Source organism: Cnephaeus nilssonii, assembly GCF_951640355.1.
Source record: "Cnephaeus nilssonii genome assembly, chromosome: 16".
NCBI classification, from domain to species: domain Eukaryota; kingdom Metazoa; phylum Chordata; class Mammalia; order Chiroptera; family Vespertilionidae; genus Cnephaeus; species Cnephaeus nilssonii.
Genome location: NC_137087.1, coordinates 17650174 through 17670915, shown reverse-complemented (window position 1 = coordinate 17670915; position 20742 = coordinate 17650174). Strand labels below are relative to the sequence as shown.

General features: G+C 41.5%; 1 protein-coding gene across 2 annotated transcripts in view; it reads left to right on the top strand.

The window, feature by feature from the left end:
- VCL (vinculin) overlaps nucleotides 1–20742 on the top strand; it is a 112962-nt gene that overhangs the window by 75072 nt on the left and 17148 nt on the right. For both annotated transcript variants that reach the window (XM_079794323.1, XM_079794322.1), the window contains exons 7-13: nucleotides 4783–4873; nucleotides 5679–5826; nucleotides 9024–9177; nucleotides 11379–11554; nucleotides 13641–13831; nucleotides 15594–15793; nucleotides 17229–17357. In XM_079794323.1, coding sequence (XP_079650449.1) covers nucleotides 4783–4873; nucleotides 5679–5826; nucleotides 9024–9177; nucleotides 11379–11554; nucleotides 13641–13831; nucleotides 15594–15793; nucleotides 17229–17357 — 1089 coding nt within the window. The remainder of the gene's footprint in view (nucleotides 1–4782; nucleotides 4874–5678; nucleotides 5827–9023; nucleotides 9178–11378; nucleotides 11555–13640; nucleotides 13832–15593; nucleotides 15794–17228; nucleotides 17358–20742) is intronic.

Sequence of the window (20742 nt, the reverse complement as noted above, 5' to 3'; positions counted from 1 at the left end):
GCTTCTGCAACTATGCCTTGGGTCATTAGATACTGTTACTCAGAATTAGTTCCTGTGGTGAGTCTCCTCCCACTGAGGGCCGAGGCTGGTGGTGGTTGAATGACTCAGATGTCTTGCACAGATTACTCTGTTCTTCCAAAGAAGGAAACTTGGTTAGAACATGCAATCCTCTAATACTTGCCCTTACTGCAGACCATTGGGATTTAAGGGTTGATTTTTATTTCATTTTTGAAAAAATAAGGCTGCATGTGAGCTTTTTATGAGGCTCCTAGTGTTTTATTTTAGGAGCTATAAAACAAAAGATGTATCTCTTGGAGTTGGAGATCAATAGTTAATACAGGCATTTATGGTATTTTATCCCCTCTCTGTGAACAGGAGAAAAGCCCAAAATGTTTAAGGAATTGAAGTTTCCCTTCTGATCCAAGTGATCTCTATTTGGTACTTCTGATTGTGTGCTCATAGATGGCAAAGAGTTTTAGAGCTGGGGAGGTACCAGTAGTCTTAGCGATGGGGAACTCAAACCTGTGAAGGTAACTTGCTTGAAGTCTCAGGGCTGAACAGCCTTCTGCCATTGCTTAATGCAGTTTGTAAGATATTATTCTACTGCCCAGTCTCTTCTTTCCAGAAACATCTTTGAGTAGGAATAGTAGGCTGGGGAAGTGTTCATGGAAAACAGGGAGAGTAGGTTGGGCAGTGAAAGAGAAGGGATCCTTAGTCCCATATTTACAGTTTTCAAGAGCCTGTGATTGCAGGACCTTACTTTCCTACCACAGTTCCTCTTGATAGTCTATAAAAGGAACTCAGTGGTTCTTAGTATTTTTCTGTGTTACTTAGTTCTAACTTGACATTACATTTCAGGACTGTTTCAGTTCCTGGGAATGTGTGTAAGAAGGAGTTCTTTTAGGTTCTTCCACCTCTTGGTATGTGGGAGGAGTGCCAAGGCACTGTGGTTTTTCATTTAAAACATGAACTCAGAAGAGTTTTACAGGAAAAGGGACCGTGGTGGGAGGGGACCAGCTGTTGCTGAAGCTGCATGACCAGATCTGGCCGTTTACACTCTTAAGAAAAAAGAACCAAAGAACTCAGAGAAGAGATCGGTGGAGACTTTTCTCTTTCCCAAATTTGAGATTTTACAGAGACAATACTCGAATGAAGGTGCCGTTTTTTTCTCTTCTGTGTCATACCCAGATTGTATCCTGGATACTTAGATTTACATGACAAGGTCTAACCGAAGGCTTTGTGGTACACAGGGTTATGATTATTTCCATCCTTTATAAATATATCTTCTTAAAAAATATTTTTACTGATTTCAGAGAGGAAGGAAGAGGGAGAGAGAGATAGAACCATCAATGATGAGAGAGAATCATTGATTGGCTGCCTCCTTCAGGCCCCCCACTGAGGATTGAGCCCATAACCCTTCAGTCTGCAGGCCGACGCTCTATCCACTGAGCCAAAGCAGCTAGGGCTATAAATATATCTTAATAGTGACTTACAGTCCCAATTGTTCAGTGAATTTGCTTATATCACATCCAGTGTTAACATACTTATGTTGCTTATGACATAATTCTGTCAATCCCACAATAAACACTGCCTTTTTAAAAGCAATATGTATGAGATTCTGGGAGATTTGAATATTTGTTCCCACAGACATTTTTGTTTTTAATAGATATGGCATTAAAATGTATTGTGTTTAAAATGATGATTTAAAATTTGCCCTATTTGCCAAAACTGGTTTGGCTCAGTGGATAGAGCGTTGGCCTGTGGACTGAAAGGTCCCAGGTTCGATTCTGGTCAAGGGCAGGTACCTTGGTTGCGGGCACATCCCCGGTAAGGGGTGTGCAGGAGGCAGCTGGTCGATGTTTCTCTCTCATCGATGTTTCTAGCTTTCTATCCCTCTCCCTTCCTCTCTGTAAAAAATCAATAAAATATATTAAAAAAAAATAAAATTTGCCCTATTCTAGAAAGAATTTAAGGTAGCCCTTTTAGTGACTGTTTTAAATCTATAAATTGTCTAAAATTCATGCTACTAAAAATTTTGGTAACTAATTGAAATCTCCACTTTAAAAATGAAGCTTCATTCTAAATTTGACATTGATTCTTTTTAGGGGCAAATGAGCATCTCTTAATTTTAATTAAAAAAATTTTTTTTATTGATTTCAGAGAGGAAGGGAGAGGGAGAGAGAGATAGAAACATCAATGATGAGAGAGAATTATTGATCGGCTGCCTCCTGCATGCCTTCTACTGGGGATCAAGCCCTAAACTCGGGCATGTGCCCTGATGGAAAATGGAACTGTGACCTTCTGGTGCGTAGGTTGATGCTCAACCACTGAGGCACACCTGCCAGGCTTAACTAACTTCTTGATGTCATCTCTCCCACTGAGGAGAAAAATACTCACTTCCTGAGAATTAGAGTCTTTCCTTGAAGTGTGGTAGCCATTCACACTTTATTAGGGAGGGGAAAAAAAGCAATGATATTTTAGGATAATAGAGCAAGTCCAATTTTTTCCATTGTGTTTGAAATCATTTTTGGGCAATGGAGAATAAAAGCAGTCTTTCAGGTTAGTGAGAGTTATTAATTTGATTCTAGAGCTTATTTCCTGGGCAGTATTAACCAAAGTCAAAATCGACAAGGCAAAGATTGCTGAGTATTATAGAAGGTTAGTGGATTCTTTGGCAACTCTCTTTGTTAAAAGAAAAAAAGTCTTGAGTTTCATGTAATAGAAAATAATGACATTTGATGTTGATCAACCTGAGATCAAATTGGATTTCTAGGACTGAAGAGCCCCTGTTTCTCAATCTGTAAAATTAAATTACATTTAAATTTGAGGTTCTGTGAAGTAATGAGGGAAAAATGCCTCCAGCAACCTAGCATGCAGGAACTGCTCAGTTAAAGTATTTCCTAACTAGTAGCCCTTAAATGCTAGGATAGACACTAAAAAGTTTTTCTGATCATAGTTTTCTCTTAAATTTAGATTTTAAAAATGCAATAAATATTATTTTCACTGAAAAATATGTGGATAAATGGTTATTAATAGATTTTAAATTAATTATTTTTACATGGATGCAATATCTCTTCTTCAGAGTGTGCACATAGTTTCTAGGTGAGAGCTTGTGGGTTTTGTTTTGTTTTTTTAATCTGTCTCTTGACAAAGTCCTATAACTTGTGTTAGACACTAAAGGCTATCTAACTCTAAGGTTAGGAGATGCCTGAAATACTCTTTGAAAAGATATTGATTTGGGCCACACTAATTTGGAATTAAGCTAACGTGACCTTTGTCTTCCTTTTGAAGGCAGGTTTGTTGCACAGGTGAAAGAACGAGATAGAGGAGGAGCAGGCATTTAAACCATTCTACGTGTGCTAATCACAAATGGATATTTTGAAACAGATCCTCTTACCACTCCGCCTCTTATTGGTAGATAGCTGCCATAATTCCATATAAGTTGATAATAAAACAAATTTATTTTCATTTTTTCCAGTAATTTAGTTCACTGCTCTGTAGTTATGGCTGAGAATTTGCTCTTAGAGCCAATGTTGCAACAGGAGAACAATCTGTATCTGCTTCCCTGGGGGAAGCGGGTAATCCAACGCTGGGAGTCCTATCATTTGAATAGGCATTTAGGAAAAGCTGGGATCAGGCTCCTGACCTCTTAAGCCTATGAGTGCTCCCAGCCCTTATTTGTGCTAGTGCCCTGTCTGGTTTGAATTGGAAGTGGGGGTGGGGAGATGCTCCTGGTGCCCCCGTGTGGAAAACAGGTGGTACAACACCTTTAAGAACCCAAGTTTTGCCAGACTGAAAATTGAAGTTAGGGATAATGGGGTATTGCCTAGAATTTCAGAGGTTAACTCTGTGGTTTGGTGAATGAACAAAAGGGAGATAGGCTGTCTTTTAAAGTGTAAGAGACTTGAGAGATGGTTAGCCTGTCAATTGTGAGAATGGGTCCATGGGTATTGATTATAGCGTTCTGTGCATTTTTCTATATTTTAAAAACGTTATTGAAATATATGTATACTTTTTAAGTGACTAGTCTGTTGTTTCACCTTCTCATGCTATATCCTGGGAGATCTTATGCTTATTTTGTTAGTCATTGTGAATCGTGTTGTAAATATCCATTGAGACCCACTTATTTTATCCTGCCTTTCTTCCAGGTCAGGGGTGTAAGGGAGCTAAGGATGAGGAGCGGCAGGGAAGGCCGGAAAAATGCTTCTTTCTTGCATTCCATTTAGTGGTTTATTTGTGGAATTAAAACTAAATTGCTTGGTTAACATTTTCATTTATTTTCCAACCAGTAATTCCAATTATTTTATATTAATTTAATATAGTAAAACATTACCCAGTATGTGTGTATTTCCAAACAAGATGTAAAAGGACTGTGATTTGTGGCACCACATGCTAATTCAGCTTCCCCTAAGCTGAAGCGGGAGGCCTTGGCAGAGCTGCAGTAGGTGAATGTTGCCTAGTGGAAAGGCTGATACTGAGGCATGTGACAACAGGGCTTGTTCCTGCTGAAGACATTAAGCATCTTTTGGCTTGAGCTATCTTACCAGTTTTCACAGTTTAGCACTAGGGAGATCAGCAAACAATAGAATTAACTGAAGAGTTGCATGCAAGATGCTGCATTTTGACAGAAATAAGCGTTATGGTGTGATGAGACTATTTCTAAGGCTTTGCAGGACTACCTTACCTCTAGTGTATGTTAATGCTGTCACTTCTCTGTCTTACTTTGTACCGTGGTATCTCAATTTTTGCAAATGAAATAATTGTGGTATTTCTCTTCGGAAGGACACTGAAGCCATGAAGAGAGCATTGGCCTCCATAGATTCCAAACTGAACCAGGCCAAAGGTTGGCTCCGTGATCCCAGTGCCTCCGCAGGTAACTCGCTGGTTGTACTTTTCAAGTAGATATAAGAAAAAGCTAAAAAGCAAGCAGACAAAAGAAAGTAATCTTCCAAGAATCTCAGAACCCTGAGATAACTACTGCAACATTGAGGGGCATATACCATTCAATTAGTTTTGACTAATTGAAGCGTTACTAGGTCTTAGAAGGATGGAGGACATAGACTAATCAACTCTTATCATGGGGAATAAATGGAGCTGAACTGGGCATTCTTTGAAAAATTCTTGATTCACCACTTCCCTGAATCAGAAAGATAATTATTTTGAATAAAAACTCTTCTCTTCTTATTCCCTTTGGGCATATTTCCATTTATGTCAACAAAGTACTTAATTAAGCAGATTAAATAATGATGCCAATAAGAATTGGAAACCAAAGTTAGCTTATATAAAGATAAGCCCCAAATAGTTTATTGAGCTAGGCTTTATGGATTTTCTCATCTAATATTTATTCAGTTTTAGATAAACATTTGAATGAATGTGAAAAGCCTAATGGAGGTTGGAGGTGCTGAGTACAATTAAATTGTTAGAGCCTATTTTCATCATCCATATTCTTACCACAAGCTGCTTATTACCTCCAGATGGCTATGGTTCCAAGTATCTTTTTTAGCAGTATCTGTGGTTGTAAGGGCAGTGCTTGGCTGTTAGCTATCAGATGTATTGTCTTCTGTTCATCTTGTCGTTTGAAAGTATCTGTTCCTTCATGAATGAAATGACTTGTAAAGCATCCTCTCTAAATAATTAATGTGTTAACAATGTAGATATTGAATATCTCTTTATTTTAGGGGATGCTGGTGAGCAGGCCATCAGGCAGATCTTAGATGAAGCTGGAAAAGTCGGTGAACTCTGTGCAGGCAAAGAACGCAGAGAGATCCTGGGAACCTGCAAAATGCTAGGGCAGATGACTGACCAAGTGGCTGACCTCCGAGCCAGGTATAGTTCTTCTGCTCTTACCAGAGCAGTAGTCGGTCATAGATAGGACCTCACTCCTGACGGAATGATTCAGAAGCAAGTCTATTTTTTACTGTGTTGTCTTTGGCTAATAAACAAAATGGTCATCGTACTCTATTAATTCTTTGGAGAGTGACGTGAACTTTTCCTTCTTTAGCTTGGTCATTTCTAGGCTCTTTTAAGTTTCTGTTTCATCATTATTCATTTGGTTTCTTAATTCTTTCACCCAGCTCAAGTCTTGGCTTTTAGAACTTTTTCTCCTATAAATTAAATATATATAGTTTGCTATTAAGAAAACTCAGTATAATATGTATAGGTTTTTTGGGGGAACTTGTTCATAGAGTTAATGAAGTTCTAAAAGATCCTAATTTTTATGGAATTTTATAGTATGGACATTGGGAAAAATTTAAGTAACCTGAGAAACTAGTATAGATGAAGTTTAATTTTGCTTCAAGAATGTCATGAAATATCTTTTAAAAAATATTTTTTAATGATTTCAGAGAGGAAGGGAGAGGGAGAGAGAGATAGAAGCATGCATGACCCTCACTGGGTATTGAGCCCCCCACCCAGGCATATGCCCTGACGGGGAATCGAACCATGACCTCCTGGTTCATAGGTCAGGCTGTCATGAAATATCTTGAGATAGTTGGAATATGCAGGTCTCAGAAACACTCTTTGACATATTGCACACCATTACACCCGGTCTCAAATATATTTACATAATAGACGTAAGAATACAGTTCTTAACCTTTTTATGGACCAACATCATTTTTATAATCCAATGAAAGCCATTAATCTCTACCTAAAAAGTGCATGTAAACAATATTACATATACTTTCCAGAGGTTCATTGATCCAGTGTGGCCCTGGAAGCTCCAGGGGCTTTAAGTTAAGAGTCTCGACCTTGAAGGGGGTTGGGGGAAAGAACAGCATGAATCAATGGTATCTCATGGAACTCGGTGAGCCTTTTTCTCCTGCTGCGAAGCAGTCTCCCCTGTCATGAGCATGACAAGAACTTTACAGAAAGGACAAAAAGAAGTTCTGTCCCCATTCGGAGAAATGCCAGCGCATTTGATGAGATTTTGGCTCTTCTGATTTCTCACTGTTGGCTCTTTTGTCTGCACCGTTTCACAGTGTGGTAGACAGTTTCACTTGGAATTCTCAAGTACACAGTCGTATGTGCTCAGAGAAAGATGAATTTGAGCAAGAGAATGGGATAGTTTCTCTATGGGATCAACCATTAATCTGTTATGGGCCCAATTCACTGTGGAGCCTACAATATCATTTCATGATAAAAGACTAGAAAGCCATCTCCCTGTCATTCTTTCTTAAATATGCCTCACTATTTAACATTTTAATGGCTGAAGCTCAGTAAGTTTCCTCATTGATATTCTCTGATTCAGTCACCTAAGGCTTCTAGGTGGTAAGTATATACTTTCCCCCCAGGGGACTCAGTAAACTTTTATTTGTTTATTTTTGTTAATCCTCACCAGAGCATATTTTTCCATTGATTTTTAGAGAGAGTGGAAGAGAGGGGAAGAGACACAGAGAGAGAAACATCAATGTGAAAGAGACACATCATTTGGTTGCCTCCCACAGGAGCCCCGACCAGGGCTGGGGATCAAGCTTGCAACCGAGGTACATGCCCTTGACTGGAATCGAACCTGGGGCCCTTCAGTCCATTGGCCGACGCTCTATCCACTGAGCCAAACTGGCTAGGGCTAGCCTTTTCATTTTTAATGAAAAGAACTATATAGCCCATAAGTATTTTTACTTTTTCAAAGTTGGACTCATACCATAAAGGTTCCTCATCATCAATATCTAGATTTGAAGAAAAAAAGCAAATTAAATTATGACCAGTATATTTCCTAAAAGTCTTTCACTCCTCTGCCATGAAAATGGAAGCATCAGGTATAAATACAAGTAAAAGGTATAAATGCCTTTTATATACCTTGCAATAAATATTGAGTTGATACTTAAAGTATAGGTATAGATGGAAAATAAAGATAAATTTATAAAGAGGATAGAAAAATGAGTGGCGGATTCGTACTATTATTAAGGGAAGCAAATATGTTTTGGAGTTTATTCTAAAATCAGAAACTAAGGTTAGGACAATGAATCATCCCATTCTACCAAATGACAAATGTGTGACCCTATCACTGAGCTTACCAGTATGGGTAGATTACAAACTCTGAGCTGGTAAAAGGAGGGAAAGTTTTACTTTGTTAGGAGTTGAAAAATGTCTCCCAAGGGAAAAGAAGTTTCTACCAACTCACATAATTTTTTTTTTTTTTTTTGGTAGTAGTACCATATCACTTCTTAGCAAAATAGCAAAATTAGTTCTTTAGAAATTTGATGGGAAACAGTGGTTTCTCATCACCATGTGCTCTTTTCCCTCAGTACTAACTGTTTTTGGTATTTATAGGTTGCATAGGAGTGGAAGGCAGATACTTAAGATTATCATTAGGTTCATTATAATAAAAATGACAATTCAATAATATTAATAGTTATATATGTGTATTGCTTTATTACCAGAATGTTTTCAAATATATATTTTTGCTTGAAGCTACTTTGTCTGATAAGCAGGGCACCCCTCATTTTATAAGTTAGAAAACGGAAGCCCTACAAGGTTAAACATCACAGCGAAGGTTCCACAGGTACCAGGAGGCAGGATGTGAACACAGTTCTGTTTGGCCCCAGGATGGTGTGCTCTCAGTAACACTATGCATGCTGCCTCCGGAAACAGTTTTAATGTGTGCTTGCCCATAAATAAGACAATCTAATGCGCTGTTTATTTCTAAAGCACACATTACTATGGCAACAAAACCCTCCATAGCAATAAGATCGCTGGCACATTTCCCCCTTGAAGTTTAGAGTTGATTATGTAATTCCCACCAAGAGGAGAGTCATTATTATCAAAATCTGCAGGCCTGGTCTTTAAAATGGTTATGCAGCTCCACAAAGCTCAAGTGAATTTTTAAAAACAAAGGAGAAAGTAGATGATTTGGGTTTATCTCTGGTTTTGTTTATCTCTGTATTTTCTTGTGCTGTCTCAGACTTACTGAAGAAAAGGAAAAAGACCAGCATGTTAGCAGAAATGACATGTCCTGTGTTTTTAGTGACATTTTGCTGTTAAGTTCCTGAGAGGGTGCAATGACAGCATCTGTCTGTTTTGAGTAGAGGACAAGGAGCCTCGCCCGTGGCCATGCAGAAAGCCCAGCAGGTGTCTCAGGGTCTGGACGTGCTCACAGCCAAAGTGGAGAACGCAGCCCGCAAACTGGAGGCCATGACAAACTCAAAGCAGAGCATTGCCAAGAAGATCGATGCTGCTCAGGTAGTAGTGACGATTTTTAAGAGGGGTGGGAAATAAAAGAGAAATGTACCGTAAATATCCTCTATGTAACCCTCCCCTCTTCCTTCCCTCCCTCTCTCTCATTTACTGTGGGTGGATAATGGATGTTTGTAAGTGATGATTAATTTCCAGCAGTTACCAATGATAACACCTTTCCTACTAACACAGGTTTAGACTGATATTTATCTATATTTTGATAAACATCTTACTTTTGAATACTTGGATTAGTTAATAGTAAGCACTCTGAATACCAAGAGAATCCTAATTCCTGGTATAGATTACAGTGTATTAAAACTGTTCCTCTCAGAATTTGCAGCTGTATTTGGTCATAGCAATGTTAAGGGTTAAAGTTTTCGGATACTACTGTACTGTAAAAAGATTGCATTTCATAGAGAAACACAAATGTTTGAGAAACCGAAGAATTAATAAGGTGTGACTAATTCAAAGATGAGATAAAGCTTGTAAGGATATTTTATTCTAATGGCAAAGGGGAAAATTATTATTTTTTTTTTTTTGACATATTTTTATTTTTTATTTTATTTTTATTTATTTATTTATTTATTTATTTTTTTAAATTTCTTTATTGATTAAGGTGTCACATATTTGTCCTCATCCCCCCATTCCCATCCCACACCCCTCCCCTTGGATGCCCCAACCCTCTGTTGAACTTAAGCATTGGTTAGGCTCATATGCATGCACACAAGACCTTTGGTTGATCTCTCCCCCCTCCCCCCACCCTCCCCTATCCTCCCTCTGAGGCCCGATAGTCCGATCGATGCCTCCTTGTTTCTGGTTCTGTTCTTGTTCATCAGTCTATGTTGTTCATCATTTCCCCTAGATGAGCGAAATCATGTGTCACTATAGATATACTTATAAGAATTGAATGTGCGACGAGCAATAATAGTTATGCTGACAGGCAAATGAATCAGTTTGTAGTGAGTTTCTTTCTGGACCAACAGTTCTTTTGAGACCCAATATCAATGTCCACCGGTTCCCTATGAGTACATGTCGGCACTGACCCCTCAGCTCTGGATGGTGGACAAATGGTGGTAATGCAGGTCCGACTCCCTCTGGTTTGGTCTCGGCTGGACCCAGGGGCACTGCTTCACCCGGATCCAGGGGCCCGCGGCCTCGCCCGGACCCGGGGCCCAGGGCTCACCCGGCTCCAGGGGCCCGCGGCCTCGCCCGGACCCGGGGCCCAGGGCTCACCCGGCTCCAGGGGCCCGCGGCCTCGCCCGGACCCGGGGCCCAGGGCTCACCCGGCTCCAGGGGCCCGCGGCCTCGCCCGGACCCGGGGCCCAGGGCTCACCCGGCTCCAGGGGCCCGCGGCCTCGCCCCGACCCGGGGCCCAGGGCTCACCCGGCTCCAGGGGCCCGCGGCCTCGCCCCGACCCGGGGCCCAGGGCTCACCCGGCTCCAGGGGCCCGCGGCCTCGCCCCGACCCGGGGCCCAGGGCTCACCCGGCTCCAGGGGCCCGCGGCCTCGCCCCGACCCGGGGCCCAGGGCTCACCCGGCTCCAGGGGCCCGCGGCCTCGCCCCGACCCGGGGCCCAGGGCTCACCCGGCTCCAGGGGCCCGCGGCCTCGCCCCGACCCGGGGCCCAGGGCTCACCCGGCTCCAGGGGCCCGCGGCCTCGCCCGGACCCGGGGCCCAGGGCTCACCCGGCTCCAGGGGCCCGCGGCCTCGCCCGGACCCGGGGCCCAGGGCTCACCCGGCTCCAGGGGCCCGCGGCCTCGCCCGGACCCGGGGCCCAGGGCTCACCCGGCTCCAGGGGCCCGCGGCCTCGCCCGGACCCGGGGCCCAGGGCTCACCCGGCTCCAGGGGCCCGCGGCCTCGCCCCGACCCGGGGCCCAGGGCTCACCCGGCTCCAGGGGCCCGCGGCCTCGCCCCGACCCGGGGCCCAGGGCTCACCCGGCTCCAGGGGCCCGCGGCCTCGCCCGGACCCGGGGCCCAGGGCTCACCCGGCTCCAGGGGCCCGGGAAAATTATTTTTTAAAAGATGAGGGATTGATTTGATTTTACCTGAGCTAAGAATGTGTGTAAAACAATTATGATCAGCATTTCAAAAACCATTACTGGTGTGCCTTGTGATTGCTGGTGAAATATTTCTGATGCCTGGTTAAGTGTGCTGTAATGTGGTTTTGAGTGGGTCACAGTGTGCTTCTTTTCCACGTCTGTGTGTGTAGAACTGGCTGGCAGATCCAAATGGTGGACCAGAAGGAGAAGAACAGATTCGAGGGGCTTTGGCTGAAGCTCGAAAAATAGCAGAGTTATGTGACGATCCTAAAGAGAGAGATGACATTCTACGTTCTCTTGGAGAAATAGCTGCTCTGACTTCTAAATTAGCAGACTTACGAAGACAGTATGTATTTAATTGTTTAAATTGCCCCTTAATCTCTCTCCTTTTCCCCTAAGCACATACATGATGCTCTTCACTATGCTCTCATTGATTCTGTGTTACGTGACTAAGTTAGATATTACTCTGTTTTTTCATTGACACCATTGAAGTTTAATGACTTATTGCTGATCACATAGTTTTAAATTAATTAAGGATGGTAAGAACTCCTTTTTTGAGATCTGTATTTTCCATTTCTAAGGTAGGACTTTTTCTGCTATATCCTGTTTGTGACATACCTGTTTCCCGGGTATATGAGGAAATTAATTTTTGTGTGTAGCTATGAAAAGTTTCCTGGGGTGAGAGGAGAATGGGGGGAGGCATATGATATATTTTCTTCCTTCCTGAGAAATGTTATTTCTTAAGTAGCAGTTACAAGAGATCCTTAAATACAGCCTCTCTTAAAGGCTTTCATGGCACCTGCTTTTTTTTTTAAGTTAGTTTAAAAAAATATTTTTTTATTGATTTTATAGAGAGAGGAAGGGAGAGGGAGAAACATTGATGTGACAGAGAAATATCGATCAGCTGCCTCCTGCATGCCCCCTCCTGGGGATAGGTCTGAAACCCAGGCATGTGCCCTGACTGGGAATCAAACCAGTTACCTTTCGGTGCCTGGGACTATGCCCACGCAACTGAGCCACCTAGCCAGGGCAGTGGCACCTACTTTGATTATATAAGAAGAAGGGTTGCTTTTTTCCTTTTATAGATATTTTACTCTCTTAAAAATAAAACCTGTAGCACATGCTAAAAAAACAGATGTAGCGTCAAAAGTATAAGTTGCTTCTTTCCTTTGTCAGCCCTCCAGCCACTTCCCCAGGGATAACCATAGTCAAGTATCTTGTGAGATTCTGTTTTTCATGCTGCATTTTCTGCTCTTCTCTGGGAGCGTGCCTAACCCTTTCCCAGTGAGAGATGCTTTAGCATTCTCTCAAGTCTCACACTGACTAAGGGGGCACTGTTGGCTGAGAAAGCAAACTCTTGCCTAGGATCATGAAGTAGGAAGAGGGTGGGAGCAGGATAGACATACTTTAGGCAGGAGGTTGTGAAAGAGATCAATTGAGGTAACAGCTGAAATTTGATTGTATATCAAACCCAGTCATTTGAGGATCGCTGCTTTAGGCCCAAGTTTTGAATTATTTAGGTTAGGAAAATGCATAATTTGACATTTGTAAAATATAATGTTTATATAGTTAGGTCAATGCTCATTAAAATTAGCCCATTGTTGTAGTCTGTTTACATTCATTAGATTTTAAAATATTCAAAATTGGAGACACTATTCTTAGCACCCTAACGCAAGTCCATATACATACATAGCAGGCACTCATTAGTGTTTCTTAATAATAAGGAGAGAATTAATGGTAATGGTGATACAACAAATTATTACTATGTTATACATAACATATTTATATGTACATATACATACACATACACACATTCACCTACATACAACGTGGCTTTATAGGTAATTCGGTATAGCCTATTGCTCCTAGGCTACAAGAGTGTATAGCATATTACTATACAAACAACATGAGATTAAATTAAGCACAAGAGGAAACGATACAATCAAGAGATACAGTAAAGACGAGATGTATGAGGCTGCTGCCAGCGAAACAAGGCATACTGTTTTATAGCAAACTTTTTTTAATGCTTTTTTAAAAATAACTACTACTAGTTCTACTATTTCAGCTACCACTACACAACAAATATGGCTACTTGGGCCCACCTAGTTCCTCAGGGAACTAGTTTTTCGGAGATGACAGGCTGAAGGGACAGCTAACGCAGTGACGATTGATTGAGCTCAGCTTACCAATGGGTGTTCTTGATTGAGCTAAACTGATCCAAACTTATATTTAATGTCTTAACTGGGACAAAACTATCTGAATTTAGATTGTTAATTTCTTATTTAAGGGTCAAATAGATAAACTACTCTTCTTTCAAACCAAGTTCATAATTATTAGCAGTTTGACATCTCATTAGCATTTGTATCAGCAATTACGTCATCTCAGAGTAAATAGTGTCTGTGTGGGACCGAAAGGCTGTTTTTTCTCTGCAGGGGGAAAGGAGACTCCCCAGAGGCCCGAGCGCTGGCCAAGCAGGTGGCCACTGCCCTGCAGAACTTGCAGTCCAAAACCAATAGGACTGTGGCCAATAGCAGACCCGCCAAAGCAGCGGTCCACCTTGAGGGCAAGATTGAGCAAGCACAGCGGTGGATTGATAATCCCACAGTGGACGACCGGGGAGTCGGTAAGGCCATCAGTGCACTTAACCATCTTTAGACTGGGCTCAGTGAAAATGGGCAAGTTGTTGATGGAGATCCCGTATCATCTGTAATTAAGTGCAGAAGGGCTTCTCAGTCATGGTGAGGGAGTCATTCTACAGTAACTCCATTTCCAGTGTAGCTGATAAGATGTCTGTGATTTAATCAAGAAGCATTAGTGAAAGGATATATGCACCCCTATGTTCATAGCAGCACAATTCACCATAGCTAAGATTTGGAAACAGCCTAGGTGCCCGTCAGCAGATGACTGGATCAGAAAACTGTGGTACATCTACACAATGGAATACTATGCTGCCATAAAAAAGAAGGAATTCTCATCATTTGCAGCAACCTGGATGGAATTGGAGAACATTATGTTAAGTGAAATAAGTCAGTCAATGAAAGAAAAATACCACATGATCTCACTCATTTATGGATAATAAAGAACATTATAAAATTGAACAAAAAGATAGATACAGAGACAGTAAAGCATCAAACAGACTGTCAAATTACAGGGGGAAGATTAGGGAGAGATGGGGGAGATAAGAGATCAATCAAAGGACTTGTATGCATGCATATAAGCATAACCAATGGACGCAAAACTCTGGGGGGTGAGGGCATATATGGGAGTGGGGTGGGGGGGGCAATGGTAAGATATGTACACATATAATACCTTAATAAAAAAATTGGAAAGAAAAAAAGAAGCATTAGTGAATAAGTGATTTTGCTGTGGGCAAATAGAAAGGTCCTCAGGTTGGAATTGCAGTTTTGAGCTAATTATTTTCAGTCTATGTATACTTCCATTTTATTGTATTTCTGTTACAAGAGTCCTTAGAAAGTACCCAGTTAAATATAATTTTTGAAAATAGTAATAGACACTTAACTACCAAGGTTATTTTCAGTTAGGAGGGCTTCTGTATCATATAGTCACTAGTGGAATTAATAACCTAAAATTCTCACTTCTGGGAGATTTTAGGAATGGATTTATAAGAATTTAGGTCATTTTATGACAACAAGCTCCGCTGAAGCTCAAAGAGCTGTTTACTTCATTTGCTGTATTCATTGGATAAAAAGATAAACTTTTAAATTGGTGATTCCCAGCATTGGGGAATCAGGCAGATATATAATTTGCTGGTGAAAGAATAAATTGGTTAATAGCATACTTCCTGAATGACAATCTGGTATTATGTGTCAAGAGCTTCAAAGAAGTTCATACCCATTGATTCAGCAATCGGACTTCTAGGAATTTACTCTAATTAGAGATGTTTCTAAGGAGTTACATTCAAGAATATATATAAACAGAGTAAATGTTAAATAATAAGTAAATGGCCAACTAAGTATGATTAGTATTATAAAATATTACATAGATTTTAGATCATGGTTTTTGAAGAATATTTAATGATGTGGACAATGCTCATGTTAAATAAAAAGAAGCAGGGAATAAAAGTTAATGTATAGTATGACTTCCGTTTTGTAAAGGAGAAATGTATGTGAAATGTGTATGTGCAGAGGAACACGTAATGCATTGAAAAGACCAGAAGGAAATGTTCAAATATCTCAATCTGTGAGTGATGGGATTATGAGTGGTTTATCTATTATTTATATTTTTCTGTATTTCCCCATTTTTTTTCTATTTTTAGAGGGGAAAACTCACTAAGTATTATTATTTTAAAAATAAACAACTTACCAGATGGCACTGCAGGTGCCCTCTCAGGCTTTGTGAGTTTCAGTGTTTCTCTCTTGGTCCAGGTCAGGCTGCCATCCGAGGGCTCGTGGCCGAAGGGCATCGTCTGGCTAATGTCATGATGGGGCCGTATCGCCAAGATCTTCTTGCAAAGTGTGACAGAGTGGACCAGCTGACCGCCCAGCTGGCTGACCTGGCTGCCAGAGGGGAAGGGGAAAGTCCCCAGGCAAGAGCGCTGGCATCGCAGCTACAAGACTCCTTAAAGGTAGAACTCAGGAACACAAAGCATTCCTTTTCTTGTGCTTACTTATTAAAAAACTAGGGAAGGAGGATTTTTAAAAATATATAATTCTTTAGTCTAGGGAAAGTGAAAAGAGCGTGACCAAGGAAGTAAGGAAATTCAGAGCTTATTAGGAAATAGCTCACCAGTTGCTTTGCGCAGTGGCAATATCGTAGCTAATGAGGTATATCTGAGGCGCCATTATTGCTCATTGAAAAGCTCACCAGTGGGTGACAGCAACTAAAGTTGTGTTCATTGTTTTACTCAGTCGAGAGCTATTTTGTGATATTTGCTTTATCCATGTGTGACCTGTACTTCTCAGTCAATATTTATCTTCAAATGGACTCCTTTTTTGAACAAGTAAATTTTTTAAAAGAAAACTTTCTAATAATCCTGAAATCATGAGCTTGATGAGCTAATTATATTTTCTCTAATATTCTTTTAATAAAAAGTATGTTTTTTATTGATTTTAGAGAGAGAGAAAGGGGGAGAGAGAGAGAGAAAAAAAAACATTGATAAAAGAGAAACATCTCTCGGCTGACTCCTGCATGCCCACTAGTGGGGATCCAGCCCACAACCTGGGCATGTTCCCTGAGGGGGAACTGAACCAGTGATCTCTTGGTGCATGAGACAACACTCAATCCACTGAGCAACACTGGCCAAACTTCTCTAATATTCTTTAAACGAAACACATAATTATTAAAATAAAAACATTATTTTATATCACATTTAAAATTATCTCAGGTAGCACCAGCCAGTACATGCCACCCACCTTGAGAAACTGGGGTGATTGAGACTCTTTGGGTAAATATAGAAAACTTAGATTGGACTGAGTGTGATAACTGTGTGAAAGGAGCATGTGATGACTTCTGAGATTTCTATTCTTTAGAAATGGATACATGCATTGGTTATCAAATATTTCTAGAAACTCAATGGAAGAAATGTATAAAAATATTCCCATTCTTGATTTCTTTCCTCTTAATGTAAGAAAATGCTTAGAAATTTGACACTGCCTCCACAAATCAATCTTTATAGTTACTGCGGTCCTTATCAGGCCCCTGCAACGTTGGGAATGATGAGGAATTCTCTCTCCCAGGCCTTCTTTGGGCTCAACCCCATAATTCTCAGTATCATTTCTTAGAGGCCACCAAGAAAGGAAGTAAGATTTCTTGATTGTGTAGAACAGGCTCTAGGGAACTGTGGGCCAAGTTTTACCTCTTCTACTATACACGAATTGTTCAGAGGGCAGGATTCATATCTTATACCTGTTTCATGCTGGCTCAGTATAGTTGATACCCAACAGATGTTTATTGAATAAAAGACTAAATGAATGAATGAGTGTGTCAGTGAAGTGAAGACATTGGCAGATGTGCTTTTTAGATCTTTTTGGGAATTTTAATTTGTGAACAATGTTTTTAAGGATCTGAAAGCCCAGATGCAAGAGGCCATGACTCAGGAGGTGTCAGATGTTTTCAGCGATACCACAACTCCCATCAAGCTGTTGGCTGTGGCGGCCACTGCACCTCCTGATGCACCCAATAGGGAAGAGGTGAGTATCTAAAGTCTTCCATTTCTTCTGTTGCACACACACACACACACACACACACACACACACATTTATTGATGATTTGTTTGTAAAGGTAGAATGTGTTTACATTGTACACCAGGTTGGGATACTGTGGGTGAAGGGTGGAAGGATAGAAGAGGGAAGGCCCTGCCATCTCCTGTTTCAGTCACCACGTGTATCAGCTAAGAATGTCTTTAGGACATGTCTTTAGTTGTAAGTAGTAGAAAACCCGACCATCAGAGATGCAAACAAATGGGTTTTTATTTTCATCACATAAAAAGAGGCATGGAGGTAGGTAGCATTGGTATTTTTTATTTTTTAAATGTCAGCCCGTTCACTTGTTTTTTCAAATAAAAATAGGACAAAGTATTCAATGACTTGTCTCAAGGGAACAATCTTGGAGAAGACTGGCCGCTACGTGTGCAGTTGACGTAAAAATAGACACGTGTTGATCATACAAATCTATCGAGAAGGTGACGTCACCGTCAGTGCCCACTTCCGCCTGCGTGCTCCCGGGCGTCCGGGTGGGAGGCCGCGCCCGGCGCCCCCACCGGCGTCCTGTGGGGGGACAGCCCTGCGGGGCACAGATGGCACGGCCTCCGCACCATGCCCTGGAGGAAGGCCCGGGGTGGGCGTGGCTTTCCCTAAGTGAGGGGGTCCATGCTAAGAGGTTACACTCCGCATCTTCGCGTGGGTAGCATTGGTATTGATTCAGCGTCTTGACACCATGAAAGCAGGCATCTCTGTGGTCTTCTTGGGTCTTTTCTTCATGGTGTGAGATTGCTGTTGCAACCCTAGTCATCATGTTCAAGGCAGTTAGAAATGAGGGGTGGGAGTACTCCGGTCACAAACACACCTTTCTTAAGGTCAACACAGAAATCAGGGCGACCTTTTAAATCATTTGATGCCATTCGTCTACTCAAACCCTTCTGATGACTCCTCCCTGTCCCAGAATGAGGCCAAAGTCCTTAGAACAGTAAAGTCAGCGATGTGCTGGTAGACTAGTTCTCCAGAACAAAGCCCCCAAGACAAAAAGCCCTGATTTGTAATGTTTGTTGTTTCCATGATGTAAATAGTCCCCTCATGGCTGTTGCAATGGGAAGTCACTGAAAGCACAGGTGGGAAGAGATGGGCACAAGGTTCTGGTGAGCTGGTGTGAGCCTCAGCACACCACTGCATCTGGTCCCCTTCTACTCTGACCTTAGGTGGTACCACTCTTCGGCCTCATGCTCTTCTGTCGACATTGACCTCCTTGCATTGTCTTCCAGTATTCCTTGTTTACATTTACATGATGTAGCCTTGGGACCTTTGTATTTGTTCTCTCATCTGCCTACATAGAGAACTACACGTCTTATTCATTCATTTTTTTCAGCTCTCCTCTGGTTCACCTACGATGGCAACTCCACTTCCACTCCCGGGGATTTCCTAATCTTCATATCCTACTTTTCTCCTTAGTGTTTATCAGCATTTGACATATTTACCTTATTTTTGTTTGTCTGTCTTCTTCACATTAGCATGAAATTCCATATGGGCAGGGACTGTATTTTGTTATTACTTTATTCCCAGTTCTTAGAACAATGTACGGCACGGAGCATGAAATTCCATATGGGCAGGGACTGTATTTTGTTATTACTTTATTCCCAGTTCTTAGAACAATGTACGGCACGGAGTTGGGACTGACTGACTGACTGACTGACTGACTGAATGAATGAAATAAAGGCTTTCCTAGGAATCTTCCGGGATACTTTTGCTTATGTCTTATTGGCTAGAACTCTGTCACATGGCTACCCCAGATGCAAAGGAATCTAGGAAAGCAAGTATTTGGTTCTAGCATCTAGTATTACCAGCAAAGGAAAAGGGGTTAGGTCAGGCACCCAAGACAATGCAGAACTGGTGGGTGAAGGTTTGTGTTAATATTTGTGAATGACGCCCATTTTTTTTTCTCCAGGCTAGGTTACTGGATGTTTATAAAGCTCATGTTTCCCTTAGGCTGGGATGATTTATTATTATTTTTATTTCAGCATCTCTGAGTTTTATGCTAATAGTTCCAACTACTGTGCCTGCTGGTCCTCTCCACCTAGATGTTTCATAGGTACCTCAGCATGTTATCCTTCTGTTCTCTCTCAGAAATTTGTGAGTCACCATTGACTGTTTCCTTCCCTTCATCTTCCCACATCAGTAAAGGAAGACAAGCTATTTTGATTTCACAAGTATTTCTTGAATCCTTTCCATTTTCCACTCACGTTGCCATAGCTCTAGTTCTGAACCTTGTCCCCTGCTGCTGTATGACTGACTGCTCAGCTCTGGTTGGTCTTCCGTGAATCAGTCACTAGGCCACCCATAAAATAAAAATACAGATCTGACCCTGATATTTTCCTGCTTAAACCCTCAGTAGACCTTCCCTTTCACAGAGGAGAAAGCCAGAGCACTATGATCTATACACCTATTTCCTACCAACCCCTGCCTCACAGACCATGCCCCAGCAATGCCTGATCGCTTATAATTTCCTGAATACTCTGTCCTTTCTTCCTTTCAAGTCTTTGTTCTTTCTGTCTCTCTGCCTAATTATCTTCTTATTTTTTTTCAGTTAATTCCTATCTATCTTTTATCCCATTATCCTTTACTTCATGGATAGATTAATGCCTTTCCTTTTGCTTCCGTGATATCAGTGCTTAGCTTTATTATTGCACATGGCACACTGTATTATGAATATCTGCTTATGGGCCTTTTTTACCCCACTGGGATGTGAGCTACTTGAGATGGAGAAATTTTGTTTTATTTGTCTTTGTGTCTTCAGCACCTACTCCAGTGTCTGGCACATAGTGTGTGCTGGTAAATTTTGATTGAGTGACAAGAACAGCAAGTGAAGCAGTCAGTTTAATCAGAGAGAGCAGCAGACATGGGCTGGGGTCGAGATGATCAACCAACGTTGGCAGAAGCCCTGTAGATCCAGGGTGTGGGAGACCAGCCAAGGAAAGAAACAAGGACTGAGGCCAGGTGAAGGAGACTAGGAGATCGGAGATTTAGGTAGAGATTTTGAGCATTAAATGGCAAGAACCCAGGTAGTTACGTCCAGAATGGGGAAGAGACTTGAATGGGTAAACCCAGAATGCTGGCAATGAGATTGGAGCCTGCTAGTGAACCAGGAGACCTGTAGATTGCCTGCCAGACCAGAGCTGCTCTCCAAATGTGGGCAGGTAGACCGCAGGGAAGGCAAAGAAGAGGACGATTCTGCTAGACAATTCCTGACATGCTCTGTGCAGTGTAAACCTGACCAATGACAGAAGATCCTTTGTCATTTTATCGAAGTTAAATCATCCACTTCATAGTATGCAACCTTGCATAATATCTGTGTCAGAAGAAAAGC